At 43.8% G+C, this 24703-nt stretch overlaps 1 protein-coding gene across 1 annotated transcript; it reads left to right on the top strand.

Moving 5' to 3' along the window:
• The first annotated feature begins 709 nt into the window (after positions 1–709).
• Positions 710–18611, top strand: PPP1R17 (protein phosphatase 1 regulatory subunit 17). The gene is made up of 5 exons (XM_027075219.2): positions 710–887; positions 6027–6133; positions 9526–9678; positions 11056–11208; positions 17412–18611. The coding sequence occupies exons 1-5, from the start codon at positions 742–744 to the stop codon at positions 17489–17491; spliced, it is 639 nt and encodes a 212-aa protein (XP_026931020.1). The 5' UTR covers positions 710–741; the 3' UTR covers positions 17492–18611.
• The last annotated feature ends 6092 nt before the right edge of the window (positions 18612–24703 follow it).

The following is a 24703-nucleotide window of genomic DNA, read 5'->3' as shown; positions in this document are numbered from 1 at the left end:
GCATGTGAATTCCTAGTATTAGAACATTTGGTTTAGTTCCTTTGGAGGAGCAAATATTTCCTGGCCCCCACACCCCAACCTAGCTAAGGAGGGCTGCTTTCTTCGCTACGTGCTGTCCTCTCGGAATGATGAGCAGTATTGCAAACCGGTTAAGAGCATGGATTCCACATTTGATTGCCCAGTTCAAGCTCTAGCCTTACCACTTACGAGCAGTGAGATCTTGGGCAGATGATTTATCAGCTCAGTGCCCCAGCATCGAGAGGGGGATGATGACAGCAGTTTATCTGGCAAGACCGTACTGAAGATAAAATGAGTCAATATGGGTAAAGAAGAGTGCCTGTCACCTGGGAAGCCTTATGGAAATGTCAGCCATTGCTACTATTCTTCTCACCCGGGCCCCGGTGGTGAGTGAAAGTGCCTCGTGGTATTTAAACTCAAGTAGATTTGAGAATTAAAATCAGCTGTAGCACCTTTCGGGCAAGTTACCTAACCTGACTGTGCCTCAGCTACCGTATTTGCAAAGTCAGGCCAAAAAACCCTACTGCATTGGGTTGTTTCAGGGATTAGAGGGTCTAGCTGGCTTGTCTGGATTTCTCCAGCCTTGCACACTGGGAACTCAAAGTACCACTCTGTATTGTGTTTTGTAATGGACAATTATTGCAGTCGGAGCAGTGGCAGCGAGATTATCGTCTTCCCCTCTCCATCCCCCTTGCCCTGGCGCCTGTGAAACGGAGCATCCCCATGGCAACAGCAGCGGCAGCTGGTCCCTTGATAAGAGGAGCTGGAGCCCAGCAGCAGCCACTGCTGCAGAGAAGCCCGGCCCAGCTTGGGGAGGAGGCTTGCCCTCCCCTTCTCTCGCCTTCTCATCCCAGAGCCTGCACTGATTGGTAAGTGCTTCAGATTTTTACTCCAAGAACTTTTGCAGCAAGGAAAGCAAATTTTCAATAAGTTACTGCTTCTTTATGGTCGCTGGGACAAAGGAGGCGGCAGCTGGTGGTGAAGGGGCAGGGAAGGGGGCGGGGGCGGGGGTATGCTTTCTGGAGCAAGACTAAGCTGGGGCTAGATGGGGAGCTGGAAAAGTCATCATTTTCAAGACATTTTTTCTAAAGGAGGTGGAGTTCTGAATTCTGTAGAGTCAGAATTCTCGCAAACTAAATTGCTAAGTTTCGAGATGAACACTGATATGTCCGCATATTCGCACATTGTGGGAAGGCTCATCTTCTAAGGCTGGGGAGGCTGTGCTTGCCAAAAACACCTTTCCATGCCCTACTTCAAGTAAGACTCACTCCTTGAGGAATACTGCAAATTTAGTCTTTTAATGAACAAACCTGATTTTAAAACGTAGTACTTTTTGACCTGAATTAAATCCTCAGGCTAAAAAGAGATTTGACAAACGATACGGATTTTATATAATCAGACACCACATTGGGCTGTGGACATAACCTTCTAACTTTTTATTCCATCAAATCAATCCAGGGATGATTACTTTGGGGGAAATTCTTCAGAATTCTTTAGAATTTCCTCAGTTAAGCTGCGTCCGCTCGCTTCTGAGAATCAGTAGTACCATATTCCCAAGACTTGGAAAGGGGTGTCTGCGTTGGTTTGTACCTTGGATTGTTCTAATCTCATGATTAGCTTCAAAGAAGGCCAAAGATGGGACAAGGAGACGTTTCCAACGGTTCAATTTCATAAGGATGAAAAGAACAAACAAGGCAACGCACACTTTTTAAAGTGTCAGCGTCCACTGAGATCTGGGCTAGAAGCTTTAGACATGCTGTGTGAATACCCTCAACCCTGGAGAAAGAGCCACCATCAACCCATTTTACAGATGCGGAAACTAAGTTTCCAGGAGGACATACAATTTCCCCAAGTGGACCCAGCTAGAGACCAGTATAAGTAACCAAACATTTGCTTCTACCCCGTATTGCCTCACAGGGCCAAATGCTTGATGTCAGTGACCTTGAGTTAAACTACATATTCTAACATCCAGCCAAGAAACTTACTTACTCGGTGTTGAGAGAAAAGGCAAAATGCCCAGACCTGCTTCTGACCTCAAACTGAACTGACCAATCTTTTTAACATGAGGAAATAGCACTACTGTCCCCAAAGTAGGAACCGGCTCTGGGCTGGTGGAGGCCCCCCTGCCCCCACATTGTCCTCAGCTTCAGCAGCCCACTCTGGCTTGGCTGTCCTCCTGCAATTTGGTGGGCTTCCTTCCCAGGTCCCTGATCTTCCGGTTCCTGTTCTCAAAAGAGAAGGTGACTTTTATCATTAAATGCACTGGCGCCCTTGTGCATTATGTGATGTCAGTTAATATATCTCTTCTCTAGGTGGTGTTTGCATTTACAAGTGTCTCTCTGTGGGGCGGGGGGGAAGGCTTTTCAGGTGAGGGTGGGCAGTTTGATATTATCCAAATCAACACTGTGTGTGAGTGTTAAAATTCAGAGACACTGAACGTGCAATCAACAGCAAGAAGAATGTGAGAGGGTGACAAATCTTTGTACTAGAGAACAGTTTATGTAATACCCCCAAGGCATCTCATGAGGCCCTAGTCCCTTGGTTAGAATCTGAACACCCAAGGGGCCAGGTATTTAGGTATGAAAGAAAGAGCCAGCACTAAGAACATTCCCAAATTATGGTGAGCTGCTGAGGGAGATGATACAACCTTCCAGGGCAGCATGACAAGCGCAGGGTCCCTTCGCTGGTGCTTGGGATGGGGAGGCTGAATTAAAGAACAGAAAGCATGAGCAGGGACAGAAATCATTTCTTAGTTCATTCATTAGACTGGCTCGTGTCTTACGGTGGCTCAATCACACAGAGCACTCCTTATTCACCAGGAGGGAAATGACGAGTGAGTAGGGAGAGGGGGTCATCTTATACTAACATTCAACAGACAGGTAAAATGACAGTTACCGAGAAGGTGATGCTAAACCAAACTTTTCTCTCCTCGAGTACTTGTTCCTTTCTTTGTGTGAAGGTTTTCTGCCAAAAAGATCTTAATGACATCATCCGTGATAGCAGTATCCTCTAATCCCCTGGGCAAAACTCAACCCTGCCCAGCACAGGCTATTGTTGTGACATAAAACCCCAAATCTGGAAACCATCTTTCAGCCCCATAGCAAACAGAAGCTTGCCGGCCCGGCCCAGCACTGCATGCTTGCAATCACACTGGTTTAAAACAGTATTTCTGGGGTGCCTGGGTCAGTCACTCATGCTGGGCATGGAGCCTGCTTGGGATTCTCTCTCTCTCTTTCTCTCTCCCTCTCTTTCTCTTTCTGCCCCTCCCTGCTAGCACTCTCTCTCTCTCTCTCTTAAAAAAAAAAAAAGTTCAAAGTTTAAAGTAAGTAAATAAATAAATGAATGAATAAAATAGTGTTGCTTCCCCTACAGACACGAGGTACTATCTTGGGAAAGAAGCAGGTGTCCTCACCTTGTCCAGGGACTTCCAACACTTGGACAATTCACCTGCTAAGGGAAGGCTTCTCTCTCACACATCCAGTACAGTGAAAGCCATTTTGTTCAGATAGATGAAGGCTAGCCCGCCCATGGTTCAGCATCTAGATGAAAATGAAAGGTTTGATGATTTTTTAGCTAAACAAGCTGGTCTTCATTAGCTAGTCATCCGGTATGGTAGAGATGTTACATAATAATGACTACCATTCACTCAGTACCTGCAATGTGCAAAGCAGGGAGCTATTACATTTAACCTTTATAGTAACTATATGAGGTAGATACTATTTCCTCTATTTTACAGGTAAGAAAAGTGAGGGTAAGAATGGGATAGGGGGACAGAGAGGGACCTGTGACCCCGGGGGCCCATCCCTCAGTGCACCACAAAGAGGCTAGCCTTTGCTAATTCTATCATAGCAGCTGTAGCTTGTAGAAAAAAGGGGAAAAAATGATGACATGGTTACTTGGGCTCCATTTACCCCCACTACCTTGTTAAGATTTAGCCATTGAATCAAAGTCATACCTCTTTTTGAAGAGCTGAGATTCAACCTAGATCCATTTGAACTTGAAAGCTCAGATTCGAGTTAAATAACCAGCTATTGAGCACACAGGAGCAGTCATATGATTCAAGTAAAAAGAAAAGAAAGCTTACTCTGGCTGGGGAGAAGGAGAGGGGGACCATTGCCAGATAAGACCTAGAACAGAGAGTAGGAGCCTAGGGTCAAATGACGGCTCTGACTCTAAGTGTGTAACTAATGATAGGTCCCTTCAACCTCTTCAAGCCTCAGTTCTCCTTCTAAATGAACACTGGACTAGATCCTCAATGGGGTGATTTTCAGCATCAAGTCAATGACGGGGCCTGTGACTTTCTGCCCAGAGTGAAGTAAGATTGGATTGGTTAAGGCGCACAGGCCGTATTGGAGGCTGTAACTTTCCCTCGAGACCTCAGCACTGAGCCCACTCATCCCAACTGATGGTCCAATAGCTTTCCTCTCTACTTGAGCAGGTGGGCGGTAACCACCCAAGTTAACAGCATACTTCCTTATGGTCCCAGGGAGTTGGCAGTCTTTATACAAACATTAAAACAATGGTCTGAATTGATTTCTGCTAAAGTCACTCAGTACAGTCAGTCTGCTCAGAATGACACTAAAAGCCGGGTTCAAGTAATCCGTTAATAGCTCCATCTGCTATGCAATGATCTCAGCTTGTAGGGGGAGAGGCCCTCCAGGCTTCCTGGAGAAAACTGGCTTATTCCTCAGAAGACAACTGAGGTGAACTAATTCTATGAGCTTGAAATGTTAACACAACTGGTCTCTGTGTTCGTCTGCATGCCAGTGATCCAGGAATCTCAAGAACAGAGGATCAGTTTGGGCCCTTTTAATCTTTTTTGTCTGTAAGTATTCTTGTTATGATAGAAAGTGAGAAATAAATTTTCAGAAAGAAATAGAATCAAGGCAGATTCTATAAATCTCAAGTAATGCATTTCTCATTCAGACTCGACATATGTCCATTCTGGATTTCCACTCCTGGAGAATGACTACAACTAATAGCTCTGAAAGTTCAATGGATTTGTGGTCTAAGAAAATGGGGGAGGGGGAGGGGGAAACAGACTTGCTTTAATGTCAGAAATCTCTAGGGAGAAAATAATAAAGATCCGTTTCAAGACCTAGATTTTTTCCTTACCACCTTATAATACGGGCAGGGAAAAAATCTTATTACCTTATAATTACTTTATACTATACATTTATACATTACATGCTATACTTTGTAGTATGTCATGATAGAAAACCAGAAGGCTGATTCAATTTGGGTTCAAAGGAATCACTGTTTTAAGAGTCTTGGGTATCTAATGGAAATCTTCAGGACTGGGTTTGGACCCAGGCTATTTAATAATTGGATCTTGGCTATTTAATAATTGCATAACTAAAGAAATTATGTTTTCTGATTCTTGCTCTCTTCATCTATGAAGTAGACATAATCCTACTTTGCAGAACTCAACAGAATATATAGACAAGATTTAATCAAGATTTCTGTAAGTCTCAGCTAACTCATTTCTAACTCAGAATTGACAAGTATTCATTCAGAAACTCCCACAGTGCTTCTGAAAGAGGAATAAATATTGAACGTTTGATGAATGGCAGTTATATCCATGTATGTGTGTGTTTCATTTATTTTGACTTAAATCTTTTTCATGTTTATTTATTTTGAGAGAAAGAGAGAAAGAGCGTACATTCACGCACATGCATACAAGCAGGGAAGGGGCAGAGAGAGAGAGAGAGTCCCAAGCAGTCTCTGCGCTGTCAGCATGGAGCCTGATACAGGGCTCGATATCCGATCGAGAGATCATGACCTGAGCCAAAATGCAGAGTTGGATGCATAACTGACTGAGGCACCCAGGAGCCCCTATTTTGCCTTAAATCTTAAGTTAGAGCTTCGAGTAGTTAAGCATAAGAAACAGACTTGGAAAAATAGGATTGAATTGAGAACGTAGTAAGTGCTCAATAAATACGTTTATTTAATTAGTGAGCAAATGAACAGAAGACACACTTATGGTCTTGTTTCTTATACTTCTGCAGTGCTGGAGAAGATATACCTCCTTCGATGATGTCCACTGAGCAAATGCAGCCACTGGAGCTCTCAGAAGACAGGCTGGACAAGCTAGACCCTCATCGTGAGCACTTAGGTAAATGCTGCAGCGTGCATGTCAGTAGTGAGAGTCAGAAAGGAGGTGTCTCTGCCATCCTCTCGCCATTCGGTTTGCAGGCAAGTCAGCGGGAGGCCCCCTGAAACCTGATCGTTCGTACCTTCTGGTGACAGCCAACACCAGCTGGAAAGGCAAATAGCCATGGCTCTGTGGGGTCTGCCATGTAAATATTAGCTGAAGCACTGGAGAGAAGTTCATTAGAGTTACAGAAAGAGAGAAAAGGCATTGTCCTCTTTTCTGGGTCTGACAGAGTCCCAGACAGAGCATTTCTGAGGCAATAAATGGAATGTGTCAGGAGACCCGCTTTCCAGTATTTGCCGGCACACTTACACCCCATGTGCAGTGCAATAAAATATTTCAAATATCTCTCTTTGCCTATCAAGACAGAATTTTAAATAGCCTTTTTCGGCTTTATTGTCAATCTGTTTCCTTTCCAGAACTGACTTTTTGCATAACCTTTGTAATGAAAATACCAGAAACATTTCTGCCTCTACCCATTTCTAAAAATGAGACACTCAGACTTTTGATGGATGGGCCTTTTGCATATTCATAGCCTTTGTTTATGTCTCGCCTGGTTATGAGTCCCCCCTCCTCTCCCCTCTCCCCATTTGCCATCAAGATAGTTTATGTTCAGGATTTCTCCAAAAGTAGGAAAAAGTGCAATGGAAGTAAAAGTCCAAATTGAAGCAAATGTCTTGCTCTCTGTACTGTGCACTGAGTCGTATCCTGGGGTTGAATGGTGACCCATGACTGGTCGACATCCAGCCTGTACTTCCAGAGGCCCTACCGCTGGGCAGCACCCATTCCAACCAACATTCATTCATTCAACAAATGCCTATGGTATGTATGATATGGGGGGGGGGGGAGTTAACTGTGCTATGTGGCAGCAAATTTTTAAAACGGTAATTTCAGTCCTTATGAAACATAGTCCCAAGAACCTCGGCTTACTCTTGGTGCCATAACATGCCAGGAATGTAACCTTTAGTTTTTCATCTAGCCTTTCCAACTTCAGTTTCCTTGTCTGCAAATTGGAGATAATAGCACGCCTTCCTTGTGGGCTGGGTGTAAGGACTACATGAAAGAATGTGTTTGGGATACGATATGAATATTTAACAACCGGTAAGACACAGGCATTTATTAGTCAGAGAAGGTGTTGGTCATTCCCACACACTAGAAGGATGTGGAATTATCTCGTACATAAGCAGTACTCAGGAAAGTTCCCCACTCACCTCTTTTTTTTTGTATATGTAAACCTAAAAGCAAATAGTGCAATGCCTTACATATAATATGATCTCAATAAATATTTATTAAATTGAAATGATTGGATGGAATTATTCAAATTCTTTAGGTGAAAGGAAACATGTATTACTATTAAATATGGCTGAAGGGAATGACGCTATTTGATTTTTTGGTTATATACTGTGATCTTTGGATGATGCAGGCATAATAATGTATGGTTACTAAGTATTTCTCCTGGTAGGTTTCTCATGCATATTGAATTTTCTAAAACAAAGGACCCCATCCAGACATAAAGCCCAATAGATCACAGCAACTTCAAAACAAGGACCATTTCTTACTTGTCTTTTTAGCCCTAGACTCTTGCTCAAGACCTGACATAGAGTAGGAACTTGATCAACGTTTGTTGAATAAATGCATGAATGAATGACACAGGTTATATCTAGACCCACAAAACTGAAGTGAACAGGTTTGACACATTTAACCCCCAGTGTTTTGAAGATATTGACCTGAATATTTTCATAAAAGAGAAACAGAGAGAAAAAGAAGGGAGGAAGGGAAGAAGGAAGGAAGGAAGGAGAATAGAAGGAGGAGGGAAAAGAGGAAGGGGCTGAAAATATCCAATTAATACCTGAATTTCCCCAAATTCATTCACAGCCGTAGATGTAATCAGACTGTATCCAGGTCATAGTGAATTTCTTCACTGTCTATGGCTTCTTTGAACCCTAACAGACTATCTCCTTATATATAACATGTTTGAGTTCATTCATTCAGGCATACATCCGACAAATATTTATTAATTGCTGTAAGGAGATAGAAACACAAGATACCTGTCATCAAAGACGGCAGAGAAGATATATGCAGAAAAGGTGTTACATGAGCAAAACTCCTGCAGCTACCCAGAAGCTGAGAAAGGATACCCAAGACTGGGAAAGACTTACAGAGATGGGGTGGGGAGGTGGGCTTTCTTTGGATCTTATAGAAGGTTTCAGGGGGTGAGCAATGGCCAGAGTCAATTTTTTTTGAGGATTTGAGATATATCAAATGTAACAACTGCTTTACCAACATTAACAAATGTAGTCTTCTCTCTCTGTCACACACACACACACACACACACACACACACACACACACACTGATTTAATATTATCCCCATTTAAAAATTTGAGACGATATCAAAGTTCCTAGAAAGTGAGGGCCAAATTCTCAGAACTAACAGGGGACAGAGTCCGCAATTGAACTGCGATCAGTCCAACCTCACTCATCCATTCAACATGCATTTATTGGAGGGAGAGGCAACTAAGAATAAAATTATTAAAAGGACATAATCCTTAATTTCCATGTAGCCTCTTTCTAGAGCAGGAGAGAAATCATTATGGAATAAACAGGTGCTAGAACAATGACAAAGAAGCTCAGAGGAGTGCACCATCAACAAAAACATTGAGGAGTCAGATGGAGCAAAGAAAATAATGGGCGAGGAGTGATCAGACTGGATTAATTGTGTACCCTGGCATCTGATGGATGTGATGCAGAGCCTCACAAGCTCCGGCACTAAGAAAGGTAAAAAGCTGAGTAAGAGGGCAGGAGGACCTGGGGTTGAGATGGGCAACTGGGAGAATGCAATGCCAGTGTGCAGTGAACCAAGACACCAATGCTGAAGGCAAGTGTGAATCATCCGGGTGACAACCTGGCCATAGAAATGGAGGTGGGTGAGGAATTTGCAGAGAACTTTACTACAAGACTGAAGAGCATGCCTGGCTCCATCCTGGCCCATGGAGTCTTCAAGAGAGCAAGCCTTGAGGAAAAGAAGTTAAGAAAGAGCATTTCGCACAGAGAACCTCTCCTCCCATCAGAAACTTAACTCACACCCACTCTGTGGCTTGCCTAATTATATTTTAAAGTTCTCTTTTGCTTTGATTATCCATCCCCTTTGGCGTTTTGTAGAATATTCCAGTTTTCTGTTTTACTGTGTATTTGTGCAAGGCTCCTAAAGTTTGATGTAGACTGGGCCAAAATATATAAATAATTTTCCTTTTCAGACCAAATGGCTCCTGCAAGTGATTGGAAACCAACCAGTTTGTGAGCAACCCTTATTCACATCACATTCTTTTTTATTTTGCATGCCCTCAATATCAGATGACCTTTCAGACCAGTTCATTAAGGACTGTGATCTCAAAAAGAAGCCAAGAAAGGGAAAAAATGTGCAGGTTGCCCTGAATGTTGAGTCAGACCAAAAGAAACCAAGAAGAAAAGATACACCGGCATTGCACATCCCACCTTTCATACCAGGTAACAGACAATGAGTTCAGTTCGCACATCTGTAAAAGGGAACCACTGCTGTAGATCACATTGGTCTTACAACGTTTCCTTAAATACTTGGGTGTTTTTAAATCACTGGTACTATCCCTACATCTGTCTTCATGACAATATGGCCAGCTGCTATAACAAATGAATTACAAAATGTTAATGGCACAAGTTTTGGGGTTTTTTTTTTTCTCACTCATCAATAGTGCAAGTTGCAAAAGCAGGTTCTGCTCCAAACAGTAATTCCAGGATTCTGGCCGGTGGCAGTTTGCATGTCACCAGCACATGCCTTTCAAAGTCACCGTGAGCCTCAGCATCCAGCAGGCACAGGGATGAAGTGGGGAGGGGCGCAGAACAGAGGGCAAGATTGGCAGGTCCAAAAGGGACACAGCTCGCGTCCTTCAGTCCCCAACTTCACCGGACTGCAAGGGAGGCTGAGAAGTGTAGACTCTCTGTGTGCCCAGGAAAAAGCAAAATGGTTTGACGAACACGTTGTCTAACTTGTCTCTCTAACAACCTTGTGTGTGAGGTGTGATACTGTTTCCCAACAGTTTTGTTTGGTCTTCTTTCCTTTTCTCCTTCCCTCTGGGTCATGTATTTAGTGTTCTTTCCACTCATGACCCACTTGGAGGGCTACAAAACAAATAGAAGCCAGAGCTTCCTGGGAAGGAACTTTCAGTTTTACAAGACAAAACAGAAGCACCTAAATAGCTGAAATATGCAGGAAGAAATAACAACTTTATGTAAAAGTTGTTTACTTATGTAAAAGTAAAATAATTGCTTTATGTAAGTAATGAGGTCCTTACATAAAGACTCCAGGAGCTCAGCCTGGGCAAGGGGTTGTGGAAAGTTCCCTAGAAGAGGCCGCTTTCAGAGAGTCTTTAAATGATGGAGAGAAATTTCACATGTGGGAGAGGTGAGAAGGCAGGCAAGACACTGAAGAGTGAAGCATGTGGCCTGCAGAACAACAAATGATGCATTGCTCTAGCCAGGATGGCCCTGGGAGGCAGGCAAACCCGGGCTCAATTCCTGGCCCTGACCCCTGGGAGCTGGGCTGCGGTGGGTATATTTCGGTGCCTCGTTTTCCTCAGATGTGTGACGGTGATGGTAATACTAAATTCCTCAGTGTTTTCTGAGGCTAACATAAAATCAGGCACGTAAAACCCTTTACTTAGAGGATGTTCGCTAGTGTTGCCTCAACAGAGACTAATTCTTAATATTGAAACGATTGTTTAAAATAAGTTTGAAAAGATATATTGACTACCATCACTAGGTATGTGTGCAAATATGAAGGCATAGTCCTTACGTAGTAGGATATATGTGTTTGACCCTGTTTCCCCATTTGTTCCCCAAACCATGCAGGTGTGCTTTCAGAACATTTCATTCAAAGATACGATGTTCAAGAGAGACATCCAAAGGGCAAAATGAGTCCAGCTGTTCATAACACTGACCTGGAACAGAAAAAACCAAGGAGAAAAGACACACCTGCCCTGCACGTGTCCCCCTTTGCAGCAGGTAAAAGAGCTGGTGCAAGGCATTTGCAGGGGGTGATGGGAACAGGTCAAGAGCCTTACCATCTGGAACTGCCACGGGCATGGCCTTTGTCCTGGCCCAGCAGTCTGTGTCACACAGCAGTGCTCTGGGGAAGAGGAGCATGTATGGCTGCATTTCACGTTTACCTTCCCCGGCAGCTCCCCCAGGGCTGAGTTGGAGCCGGGGGAGGTTCAGAGCATTACTCGTGCTTCAGCAGGACTGGTCAAGTTCACTGAGCCAATGAAATAGAAATGTCAGTGGGTCCTTGAAAAGAGTTGAAATATCCCCCTCCCTAGTCTTCCATGAATCATGCATCCTATGACTGATAGATGATTCTCCCAAGACGCCTGGGTATACTGACCAAATCTTTAAAACAAGAGAAAGAGAGAGGGAGAGGGAGAGAAAGGGAGATTCAGAAATAATGATAGCCACCTTCATGTGTCAAATCAAACCAAAAAGTCTTGCTGAACTGTGTACACCACCCCAGGCTATATAAGGCAGCTAATGTATGAAGTGTAGTCTTGTCCCTGAGAATGTTAAGTGCAGGTTGGGGAAAAAGACATATACATTCACGATTAGGTTATAAGACTGAGCGAGTCTTATACATGTGACTGAGTGAGTCACATGTGTGAGTGTGTGTTTTACATAGATATTTGGAGGGGGTGGCAGAGAAGAAAATGTACTAATGTTTATTGAGACTCTACTAAATGTTAGGTACTGAGTTCGGTATGTTTGTGGATTTTGTTTAAATCAGCTGAGTAACACAAGAAAGGAGCTATTAGTTCCCTTCACATAAAAAAGCTGAAAGAGAATGTATGTAACTTAAAGTCTTCTGTGGATGACATTGATGGAGAGGTAGGTGCTTGGTTGATTGGTTGGATTGAGATGGGATGATTAGGAGGACAGATAAATGGATCAAATTATGCTCAAGATCCAACGCAGTGACGCAGCAGAGCTGGGGCTCTAATCCAGGTCTGCCTTATGTCGTACTGGGGTGGATAGTTGGGACTTTCAGCTCTATGGCAATCCAGAAGGGACACTTAGGGAGGAGATGAGATTTTGTTGCTATAGAACTATGTTTCCCCATTATTTTATTTAATAAAAAATTGAAAGACACCTCAATCATAAATAGGCAGTCAGGGATACAGACAAGGCCACTGATCTCTGTGGAGCAGAGCCAGGCAAGGACGCATGGAGCATTGAGGAGGCATTTCTCTGAAGAAATGGACCAAGGACCAAGTGACAGGTTCTGAACTGCCTCAAACGTGTTCTCATATGCCTGCAATGAACCTCCAACCCATCACACATTTCCCCCAAGCTCTGCCTCTGTCCCAGTTCTAGTCACCTTTCAAGACTCAACCAAAGTCTCTGCTAACAGACCCCTCCAAGTCCAAAATGAATCTTTTCTGTCCGTAACTAACTCTGTAGTAGATGGGCATGCAAACTGAGACTGTCATCTTTCAGGATAGTTTTCATCGTTCTCGCTGCTATTTTTGTAGCTCTTCTTTAAATTGACTTAAATTTGATGAATTCATGAGAACTGGCCTGTGATTGCTCTATGTTGCTGGTATTGACCTTGCTGTCTAGCCAAGTCCCTTCTATACAGCAGTGCTCAATAAGGATCTGTTGATTTGATATTCTATTTGCCAGTCACAATTCTGCAGTTCCAAGTTCTCTATTAGGAGATTTTATTTCTTTACCCATTCCTGTATTTGTTTTTATTGAAGTTCTTCTAGGGGAAGACTTGATCGAGGAACAAAATATTCATGGGCATAGAATCACCTTAGCAGAGGCATTGAACATGGGCTTTGCGATCAGAAAGGACTAAGTTTGATCTCTGGTTCTGCTCATCCTAGCTTTGTGAGCCTGGGCAGCCAGCACAAACAAAAGAGCCTCCTTCATTTCATGCATTTCTGAATGGAGGACCATAAAAATCTGTTTCCCAGAATTGTTAACAAAATTAAATAAAGTATATAAAGCACTTAGCACAGATCCTGGATTGTTCAAAGTCCTCAATAAATGTGAGTTCCCCTCCATTCTCTTCAATCTTATATTCCTTGAGATTATTCAAACCATTTCTAAAAGTGAGAATTTTCCTAGCTGCAAGTGTTTTTACCTCTCCATATAAATCTACTGATTCAAAGGACTTCCTAAAATGTTAAGCCCTGTTTATTTAAGCAATGGATGCTGCCTACATCCCAATATCTACATCTTAGGAGAGCAGCTTCCGAGCTGAATTTTTAAAAAGTGTTTATCAAACAGGGCAAAGTACACAGAGCTGGAAAGAGAGGCTGTATATCCACGGACTCTACACACATTATGGAATTCCTAGGATCAGCAAATCTCTGTGTTGTATTTGCAATTATAGATAGTGTTCTATGATTCTAGCTTTTATTAGCATATTAGCTGAAGCACTTTATTTTTGAAGAGGCTTTTAGTATCTAAAGATTTGGCAGTAATCGAAATGCTAGTTAAGCTGATAAGGATAGAGCCTTCGGCAGATGTTCAGAGAGACTCATATTGGTTCTAATAAGGGTGTTGAGAGGAACTCACAGACAAATGCACTCTGGAGACATCTCCTCTCATTAGCCCTTGGCAAGTGAAGACCGGACAAGGATTATCTCTCTCTTCTAAATCTCTTGCTAACTGCCTTCATTCCCCTAGGTTAATGAGCTTATTTGATGGGTTCCAACTGCCAGACAACTCCTTAGTGAGGAGTCATCTCTGACTTCCTTGCCAACCCAGGTCTGTTCCCAACTTGGCCCACATTTGCTAGAGCCCCCCATCTTGGTGACTGCATGGCAGGGTGCATAGGACTGTGATTAGTAAGATCTTAATAGCCGAGACCTGCTTAAAAGAAAAAGAAGTCTTTAGCTAAGGTTTGTGGCAAAAGGAACCAGGAAAGTAAAGAATAACGAGGCTGGAAGCATTGAAGAGAAGTCGCTTGGAAAATTGGCCCATGAGCTGTAAATATTTGGAGATCAAAGCTCACTAATGTGCTTGTAGAAAGGAGATTGATATGTCCTTTGAAAGTGACACCTCTTCTGTTTTTCTGGGAATAGTATTCTCTCTGGTGTGGTTTGCCAGGACAGGTGGCATCTCAGCCCTGGCTTCCTTGAATTAGAGGCATACATCTATAATGCAGGTGACCAGCTCTGAGTCGAATCATGGCCTAAAACAGCTTGTTGCAAGGCTAATTGGTTGGCCCTTAGAGACCTTGGACTGACAGCTTTGGCCTTAAAAACATACGAGTTTCTAACAAACAGGCAAGTTCCTTAAACTCTCCTACACAGAGAATGGAAAGGTAGGAACTGATATTTTCTAAGTCCCTACTGTATCCCAAGTCCCCTGCTAGATGCTAGGATATCCTTTAAGAACCTCACAGTTCTTGGCCAGGCAGGCTCAGTTGGTTAAGCGTCTGACTCGATTTCAGCTCAGGTCACGATCTCATGGTTCGTGAGTCTGAGCCCTTCATCAGGCTCTGTGCTGACAGTGCAGAGCCTGCTCAGGATTCTCTCTCTTTCCCTCTATCTCCTCCCCTCTCCACCCTCTCAAAATAAATAAATTAAATTTAAAGAAAAAAAAAAAGAACCCGAGAGTTCAGTAGGGGGTAGGGGTGATGGATGTATTGTCCAATGATTCCTACAATGTGAAAAGTGCTTTAATGGAGGTTCACGTAAAAGTGTGCTTGAAGCATAAAAGAATGTTGGTCTAAATCTACCTGGCAGTGTCACCCCCTGAGGGAGATATGATTTATTTTTTTCTCCAGTTTTGCAAATGAATAAACTGAGGCTCAGACAGGTTAAATGACTTGCTCAAAGTTCAACGACCACCAGGACAAAGCTTTCTGGCTCTAGAGTACATTTCTTCAATAACATACCTCTGTTTCCCATGGGAGAACATAGGCTCAGGACTGGGTTAAATCACAGACCAGTGTTTATCAAACCTCGTTCATCATCAAATGAACAAAGCTGACAATATGAAACATCATGCAAACAGAATGCAGTGATGACATAGATGTTACTGATTTAAGGCTCATCCTAAACAATGATAGCCATGAAATCAAGATTTTGATGAGCCGCAATAAGTATTTTTCATTGTAAGACATTATTTTAAGGCTTAACTATATTAATGTAAATGCTAGTTCACTTTCCACTTGAAATTATCTCCTGTGTCCCTGTGGAAAGCCTAGCCTAGTTTGGGAAGGGCTAACCTTGATGGTTACACAGGCTCCTCCTTTCCCTGGAATCCCAAGACTTTTTTTTCCTGCCCAGATGCTTGTACAACTAGGTTTCAAGGATACCCCAAATAATCAGAAAGTTGACTGAGATCTGGGAATTTAAACACTCTTGTCCACTTTGAATCACCTCAAATTTGGCTTGATGTGAAAAGATATCAAGGAAATTAAGATGGAAAGTTTGGGGGATTAGCATAGTTAACTGTATGTTCTCCTACCACGATAGCCTTAATTCCAAGGAAAAATCCAAACCTCTTTGCAGCGGGTATAAGAGAAAATATCTCCCACTGTGTTTCCTAAGTGATTTATGCAAAATCCTCATTTTCAACCAGACTTCTGAAATTGTTTTTCTCCTCCAATAAATATCAGCTAATTGATAAAGAACCCATATGAACAAACTAGGAACTGAATCAAATGAATAGTCATTAAGATCAACACATAGTTTTCATTAATTTGCCGCTGTTGAATGGAGTCCAGTGTTGTAGAAAGGCCTCTTGTGGTGCACAGCTTTCTACCCTCATGTTTAGATCTTTATGAAATGCTTAATGAACTGAAAGGATTCTAATTATGAGAAGGTGGGAGTGGGGCAAGGCACTGTGGTTGGCTGGGATGAGATGACAGAAATCACGGAGGACTGGCCTTGAATCATACCCTCCTTTGTGTTTTTATTAAAATGACCCTACTTCACAATTCACAGGATGAACAGACCCACCCAGACCTCCTTGGATGGTCTTAACTGGTCTGATCAGTCCAGAAAATTGTGCTTAGGCTTCTGAATTTCAACGATCAGTAAACTCTTAAAAAAGAAAATATATTGGAGCCCAACATAGGGATACCAACTTTGGATTCTGCCTAGTAAGATGCTAAAAAACTAACCACCTGACATGCCTAAAATTTCATAAAAGAAAGGATATTTTAATACCCAAAAGGAGAAAAAGAGTCACCTCAAAATAAAGAACAATTTTTTTAAATGGTAGTCACAGAACTTTACAAAAACTCACTGCCCGTTCTTGAGTTTCTCATTTTGCTCTGAACCACATAAAGTTTAGCGCCTACCAGCACTGACACACAGAAATGGCATGTTCAGAGCCTCTGCTCAATATTTCCCCTAGATGTTAAAATGTAGTTGATTTTGACTTTATGCTGCTGACCCGTTCTTTGCAAAGAAGTGAACTAGCAAGTGTAAAAGGAAGGGATGGGGCGCCTGGGTGGCTCAGCCGGTTACGTGTCTGACTGTTGGTTCCGGCCCAAGTCATGATCTCACGGTTTGTGAGTTCAAGCCCTGCATCGGGCTGTGTGCTGACAGTGCGGAGCCTGCTTGGGATTCTCTCTCTCCTATTCTCTCTGCCCCTCCCCTGCTCATGCTCTTTCTCCCTTTCAAAATAAATAAACTTTACAAATGAAACAAAAAGGTATAAAATAAAAGGAAGGGAGAAGCGGACTCAGCTGCTCACAGGCATGGTGCTGTGCTCAGCACTGGACGAGCTTCTTGTTCAATGGGCACAATAGCCCTTCACATCAGTATCAGTGTGCTCATTTTACACCCAAGAAAATTCAGGTGTGAAAATGTTCACGGGCCCAACACAGATCAAGTGAGTGACAGAATGAGAGGTCCGAAGCAGTTGGACTCCAAAACCTGTTTGCTTTTCATCCAACTGTGCTGTGAACTTAAATGCAGAACACAGACACGGGGGTAAAAGTTGCCTCTGACTCCCAGGTTAGTGTCTCCTGGTAACTAGAGCGGTGTCCTGCCTGAGTCACAGCTCCTCTGGGAAGGCCAAATAAGGCCACCCGGCTCCCTCTTTCTGTTGGCACCTTTAACATTTAGCTCTGCAGATGCTAAAGGGCTTTTGGGTTGTCATGCTCCTGTGTGCTGTGTCTACGCTGTAAGGTTGTCTAATATTTTAATTAGAGGCACTTAATTGCAGATTGGTGCTTTGTTTTGCAGGTATGACACTGCTCAGGGATGAGAGACCCAAAGTGATCATGGAAGATGACGAAAAGGATGGTGACAAAATAGCTATTTAAACAGAGCTCCCCTGAGACCCTTGTAAATAGGTTAGATTGGTTCCCTGTGGCGACCTAGAAAAAAAATAGACTTGCTTCTGCTCTCATTTTGTCATAATCTGCCTTTAAGATCTAGACACCTTTCCCCCAGGAGGCATACTATATCAGATTGCCAGTCACCTCTTTGACTCTCTCTTCTTTCTTGAATCTGGTTTCTATTCCCGCCTCTTGAATTTTCGTTTTCTAATGCAACGGAAAGGAAACAGATCATTCCAAAGTGGGAGGTAACAGGGAAAACTCTAGTGTTAGCTTCTGCATCTTCTGGATCAATTCATGGAGCAAAGAATATGAATAGCATGGAAGTGCTTTATTTCTTGGTCTACACTGGTGACCAGGACTTGACTTGACATTATCCAAATAGCAGCTCAAGGGGGGACTGACTCCCTGTTGCCAGTTAAGGAGGCGGGAAGGCTTGGTTCAGACTCACTGATTACTTTGGAGAACATGGTCTTTTGTGTCCTTTATCTTTCCTCAAGAGTCCAAGTGTCTCTGGTGACCTTTCTATGATCCTTGTAACTGATACCCTAAAGGCGAATGAGTTGGGCAAGTCAACCCAATTGACCATGCTGGTCTACTGAGAAGCTTAGCAATATTTCTTATTTATTTTTATTTTTTAAAACATCTCTTAACCATGTTATCCTGAAATTTGTGAGCTGTGTCCCAAGTGAACCATGATAGGTAGAATATTGTTCGTGATGAATTTTCTCTTTAAAAAATTAATTAAGGTCGATGGAAGGCGTTTGTATATTTTTAGCATTCTGACTTATTTAGACCCCAATATGCTTTCTTGAATGGGAAGGAAAAATGTGGTGTTAGCTACTGAGCAGGGATCTACACATAACCCCAGCCCCAGCCTGCTGGCTATGGGTGCCGTGGGAAACCTTTGCGAGAAGGCCTCATCCACCAGGTGCTGGATGTGAGGAGATGCAAAACCTGTTGTGCAAAAATAGAAAGGTGGATATTCAAACAGATCCCGCCTGAAAGGGCTAATGTGGAGGCTCTATATACACCCTGGCTCCAAAAGGCTGTCTTTCTCACAAACGTGGACAAGATATAGGACACTGCTGGTAATAAAAACGCTTCTAACCACATGTTTATGGCCCGGTGCATTTCTTCTAAAAATTATTTACTTACAAATACCAAGAGAAGAGGTTGCAGGAGAGAATTACAGGACTGATTCTGTTTGTTTTTTGACCCACATAAGTTTAAAAATATTTGAATTGGCCATTAATGTTTCACAATCCAATCAGGAGAATTAGCCTAAAATTCTAGATGTGCAGATTCTCTTAGAAAAACACCTCAAGATCTGACAACCTCGGGCCTGATTAGAAGCATGGCAACTGTCAGCTGATGCTGGGCACCGGATGCCCTTTTACAAACACGCATTGTCCAGCTCGCCCTCTGCCCCGCATGGAGTATGTCGTCTGCTGACTTTACCCTCCAGCCTCACATTTGGGTTTGGAGTCGCTGGTGAAGACCCACACTTCGTGTTCCTAATGATCTCTTGCCAACTTGATCCCAGGACTCCCTTTTCACTTCTGATGGCCTCAATCCCAGGGGTCAGGGAGGAGGGGAATAGATGTGGCCAGGCTGCTGGTTTAGGCATAAGTGGTGCAACAGGGCCACCATAAATTCTTTAAGAAACTGAAGGCAACTACTGTACATAATAGGATTATATCACTTCTTCTGCTATCAGATTTGCTGATAAGCATGGTGTGTTCCTGCAGCCATGCTTTCAGGGTCTACTCAATAAACTCACAGGCTACTCAGGGAAAGCCCAACTCATTTCTGACTTCTAGATGGTGTGGAGAGTAGACGGGCTATTGTAGAGACAAAGGCCTTGGGTTCCAATCACAACTGTGCGGCCCTGAGCAAGTCCCTGAAACTCTCTGTTTCTTTCTCTTAAAAATGAAAATAAGAATCCCTATTTGGCCTTCTTAATAGTTTGAGAATGAAATGAGATCATGTATGACAAAGAGCTTTGTGAATGAAAAAAACCACATCGATATGTAACACAGGATAATTTTAAAGACATTTTCGGAGCAAGGACTCTACCTCTTCTATTGCCAAATCTCCATTGCCTGGATATTAAATGGGTAGCGATCATTCGGAATTCAATGACAGCACCTGACAAAGGACTTCCAATAAGGAGATCCCATCACTTGCGCAGCCTTAACTGAAAGAGTAGCCCTCCTCCTTCTGGGAATGGCCTTCGTCACAGTCTCTGCTGAAAAGGAGAGTTCACAGAATGCAGAGGGGCAAAGCCAGTCAAACATCCAACCAATGCTGGACACCGCTGGGGTGATTTGGACTGAAATCTAATCTCCCTTACTTCCCTTGACCCACGTGGCCCTTTTCTGGGCAGCTTAAGAAGAGGCTTCATAATGAGGATACATTCTGATTAACATAAACAGCTCTTAGTACGTTGTGAACAACTTCCCTCCAGCTGCATAATAGAATTAAGAAAATAAAAGCATTATATGGTAGCCTATTCAGAAAGAAGGCCCAAAGTAAAGGCATCCCAACAGAACTGGCAAACCAGTTGGCCATTTGTCCCTTCTGAAGGCATCTACCAACCCCAAGCTACCTGGATGAGGAGGCACCAGATGTGAGACACCCCCACACAGGACTGCTGCCTTTCTTTAGATCCAGACCCTCTTTAAAAGATGTTGCCTGAGATCACACAGCCAACTTCTCATGTTTAATTATCACTTGGGGAGGCAGAACCAAGCAGGTGCTGAAGGATAGGGATAGAATCATAAAGGACTCAAGCCGTGTTTCCTTTTCAATTCAATTAAGTGAACTTTCCTTCCCAAGCCTGTGTTGTCCAGGTTGTTTCTTAAAACAAGGATAGATTGAGATAGCATGCGGTTGTGAAAACAAGCTAGTCAGGCAATTATTTTTCCTAGCTGAGAATAAGAGGCTAGTTCCATAATGGATTTTGTAGAGCCTCTGTCATCTTGTGGAACTAAAGCTCCCTTTCCACGTGTAATTTGTAAGTGTGAAAAGGTTACTCAAAAACTCCCCAAGGCAGGGAATGACTGTACAGGAAACCCATGAGCTGAGAATATCCCCCTCCCGTTCTCCTGGACACAAGATTGCTTTGAACTGGCTTTGAAGTATCATCTGTACAGAGGGTTCAGAACCTTAGGATGGCCATAATTCCTGACCCACAAAATCAGGGCAGGAGACTGCTCATAGATAAATGTGCAGGGAAAATAATGCACTATTCAAAAGGAGCTCTTGCCTCAAGAGCCCCTGATATCAGCTTACCTTTTGCAAGAAGAAAAGGGTAGGAATTTCCTAACCTACGGTAGCAGGTCCTTCCAGCAAAATAAGAGTCCTCGTTTTTCAGGGGACTCCCAGAGAAGAAATAGAAAATGGAATACCACTGTGCTCATCCTAACCAATGTCACTCTGCCTCCTGATGACAAATGTGAACATCAAGGTTGACTAAGATAGCAAACTACAGATCCTCTTGTCCTTATAATTATGTGAGAGCTTCAGAAGAACAATATATAGGGGTGCCTGGGTGGCTCAGTTGGTGAAGCATCCAACTTTGGCTCAGGTCATGATCTCACGGTCTGTGGGTTCAAGGCCCTCATCGGGCTCTGGGCTGACAGCTCAAAGCCTGGAGCCTGCTTCAGATTCTCCTTCTCTCTCTCTGCCCCTCCCTGACTCATGCTCTGTCTCTCTCTGCCTCTCAAAAATAAATAAAAACATTAAAAAAATTTTTACAAAAAAGAGCAGTATATACTTCAATATTTATCAACCAAATCATTTATAAACTATATTTAAAATTTATTAAATGCTACTTAAATAATGCCCTTCATGAAAGGAACAGCGTGCTCTGAGCCCTTGTGTTTGTTCAATCTTTTTCCTATACCATCTCACCGGATCCTCAGAAGCCATTGTAGGAACTCGTACTAGCCAGGGATATTGACTTGAAGGAGTGGCCAAGACCGGAATTCAGGTCTCTGAACTCCTAACCCAGCACTCTTTGTATTTTACAAAACTGCCCTGAAAATCCCCCTAAAAGCCAGTTCTGGAGGACAGAGAAGCTTAAAGAGGGAGGTTTTTCAGTGATCCAGAAAGGAATGCAATATGTAAACGGTTCCCTTTCGTGACTTTTCCCCGCCCTCCCTAAGGAGACTCATGTTTGCCTAAGTACATAAACATTTTCACCTTTCTGACACCCAGAATTTGATGGTGAGTAGCAGACCCTATGCTTGAAGGAGGTGAGTGGATTATCTTCATCTTCTCATTCCACCCCGGCCCACATATTATCCATTCTGTTGTACTTCACAGCCAGACTGATCTTTTCCAAAACCCAAATCTGACCATGTCTGACCTCGCCTTAGTGTCTCCTCCTGGCTTAGAATAAAGGCAAACATCTAGAGCCTGGGACTACTCCCTTCACCCTCCTCTGTGCTCCAGGGGTGTTGGCCTCCTGACAACTCCTAACGTGTGCAACATTCCCTCTACCACAGCATCCTGCCGCTTCCAGGGATGCTCCTCTCCCCTCCCTCCCACCCACTCCCCCACCCGGGGCCACAGGACACTCGGCGAAGTCCACCCAGCCTTTAGAACTCAGCAAAATGACACCTCCCCAAGGAACCTCTTCCTAGCCACTTTTTGTTTTAAACTTATTTATTTATTTTGGGGGGGGGGGAGCAGAAGAGGGGCAGAGAGAGAGGGAGAGAGAAAGAATCCTAAGAAGGCTCCTCACCGCGGAGTGTGTGGAGCCCAATAAAGGGCTCAAACTCACGAATTGTGAGATCACGACCCGAGCCGAAATCAAGAGTCACACACTTAAACAACTGAGCCACCCAGGTGCCCCTTCCTCACCTCTTTGACCAGGTCAGGCTTCTCCATTACTCACATGTTCTCCAACCACCAAGTTCTTTTCCTTCATGGTCCTTGTCTTTCATGATCGTCCATTTGCAAAACTGGTTAACCTTTGTCTCCTCGCCATGAATACAGAGGTTGCATCTGGTTCTGCACCAACACCCTACGCCTGGCATAGAATTTAGCATGACATAAACGGTCTAGAAATGCCAGCGAGTGAGTGGGCGAAGGAATGAACTTTGTGAGACACCAAACCTGATAGTGCAAGGCTGCCATGCCATCTGCCAAACTGGAGGAACACAAGGTTACTAACTCTTACAGTAGACCGGAGAGTCACTATAGCCACAGCAAGCTGGTCTGTGTTCTGGACCCCAGGTCCTCCTGTTGGTACCAGAGAGAGTTCTCTCAATTAGCAGCCCACCTTCCGGTGAGCAGGGTTTTCTGTTAGCAAGTCCTCTCCCCTCAGAATCAATGGTGGAGTCAGAGGGAGGGGCAGTTGCCCAGTAACCTGAGGGTGTGAGTGTCATGGCTTAAAGGTGCCATGGGCGGCCAAGGTGAAGACCTCACAGACACTGGAGTTGGGGGGTTTCCAGCGCGAGGGGAAAGGAGAGAGTCGCTGTGCTCTGGCACCTGACGCGTCTGCTTTTTTTTTCTTTTTTTTTTTCAACGTTTTTTATTTTATCTTTGGAACAGAGAGAGACAGAGCATGAACGGGGGAAGGGCAGAGAGAGAGGGAGACACAGAATCGGAAACAGGCTCCAGGCTCCGAGCCATCAGCCCAGAGCCTGACGCGGGGCTCGAACTCACGGACCGCGAGATCGTGACCTGTCGGACGCTTAACCGACTGCGCCACCCAGGTGCCCCTTAAGCTGCTGTATTATCATCATATGTGTTCACCCTAGTGATTACGTAGTACGTGGAGAAAATACCAATCTATTGACATTTGAGACCAATGACAAGGGAAAATCTAAGATGTTGGTTTGACCATATAATTTGTGAAAACAGTTTTTTTTTCAGATGTATTATTATTATTATTGCAAGAGCAATTGAGCTTCTCATTAATTGCGTGTGGAAGGCATCTTTGTTCTTTTTTCTAATCACAGAAGGCATTCTCTGTACCTCCGGTCCATTTTCCAGTCTGTTGGCTTCCCAGCACAGTTTAAGCTAGGAGCTCTGAAGTGTTAGACATACCTTCCATCAGCCTTGACCTCCGGCCTGCAGAGTTTTGGTCCATCCCATTGACTATAGCCCAAGGTCCTGTGCGTCATACTCCTGAGAACATGAGAATTCTAGTGTGCCCAATGCCTCCACAGGCTGAGGTAAACAGGAGGAGTTCTGAGACCCATCGAGGCCCAAATCATCCCTGCTGTTCCAGGTGACTTCTAAGTGAGTCAGCTTGTCGTGTGGATTCAAAGACCCTGAGACCCCATGCCCGCCTGTGCCTGAGTCTTGGAAGAAATCACATTTGCCATGAACTTTTCCAGGACCTACTGTTACAAAAAAAGTCCTAATCTTTTGACTTTTTTTTAATGTTTGTTGTTTGTTTATTTTTTTAATTTTTTTTAATGTTCATTTATTTTTGAGACAGAGAGAGAGAGAGAGAGACTGAGCATGAGCTGGAGGGGGGTGGGGGAAGAGAGAGGGAGACACAGAATCCAAAGCTGCCTCCAGCCTCAAGCTGCCAGCACAGAGCCCAACGCGGGGCCCAAACCCACAAACCGTGAGATCATGACCTGAGCTGAAGTTGGATGTGTAGTCGACTGAGCCACCCAGGCACCCCTCTTTTGACAGTTTTGTACAGCTAAGGACCAACTGCCACCTTGTGCTATGATCCTGGCAGCTGGGTGTAGAGGAATGACTGCTGCATACAACCTTCTGCAGCTAAAAGCTGCTGCCAGGCACCCAGGGTAGCTCCTACAGGCTTGTCGTGGGTCCTGGGATCACCCTAGGGGAAAATGTGTGAAACACCCTCTAAGGGTAGTATAGTCAAGTTCAGGGCCCTCCTGTAGTTCTAGAACCAGCCTAAATACCAAACTGACCCTTGGTTACCAGGAGGGGGCCATGAATAGCAGCAGTGATGAAGGCAAAGGCAGGTTGAGAGACAGGAGTTTGAAAGAAATGTGTGAAACTAGGAGGGTGTCGATGTGGGGAGAGTGGATCCCTGGGGTAAATCCAAGTTCTGGAATCTTGAATATCAGGGTCTTCTGTGGCTTCTTTCACAATTTACCAGAAATGCTTCCAGATGGCAGCCTGGCTTTCCCTCCTCCCTGAACACTCTATGGCTCCCAGCTACCCCCAGCATTCAAGAAGGCCCTGCAAGTAAAG

The sequence above is a fragment of the Acinonyx jubatus genome, chromosome A2 (genome assembly GCF_027475565.1).
Source record: "Acinonyx jubatus isolate Ajub_Pintada_27869175 chromosome A2, VMU_Ajub_asm_v1.0, whole genome shotgun sequence".
Taxonomy (NCBI): Eukaryota; Metazoa; Chordata; class Mammalia; order Carnivora; family Felidae; genus Acinonyx; species Acinonyx jubatus.
The sequence above is the reverse complement of the archived record's forward strand: the minus strand, read 5'-3'. Positions and strand labels throughout refer to the sequence as shown.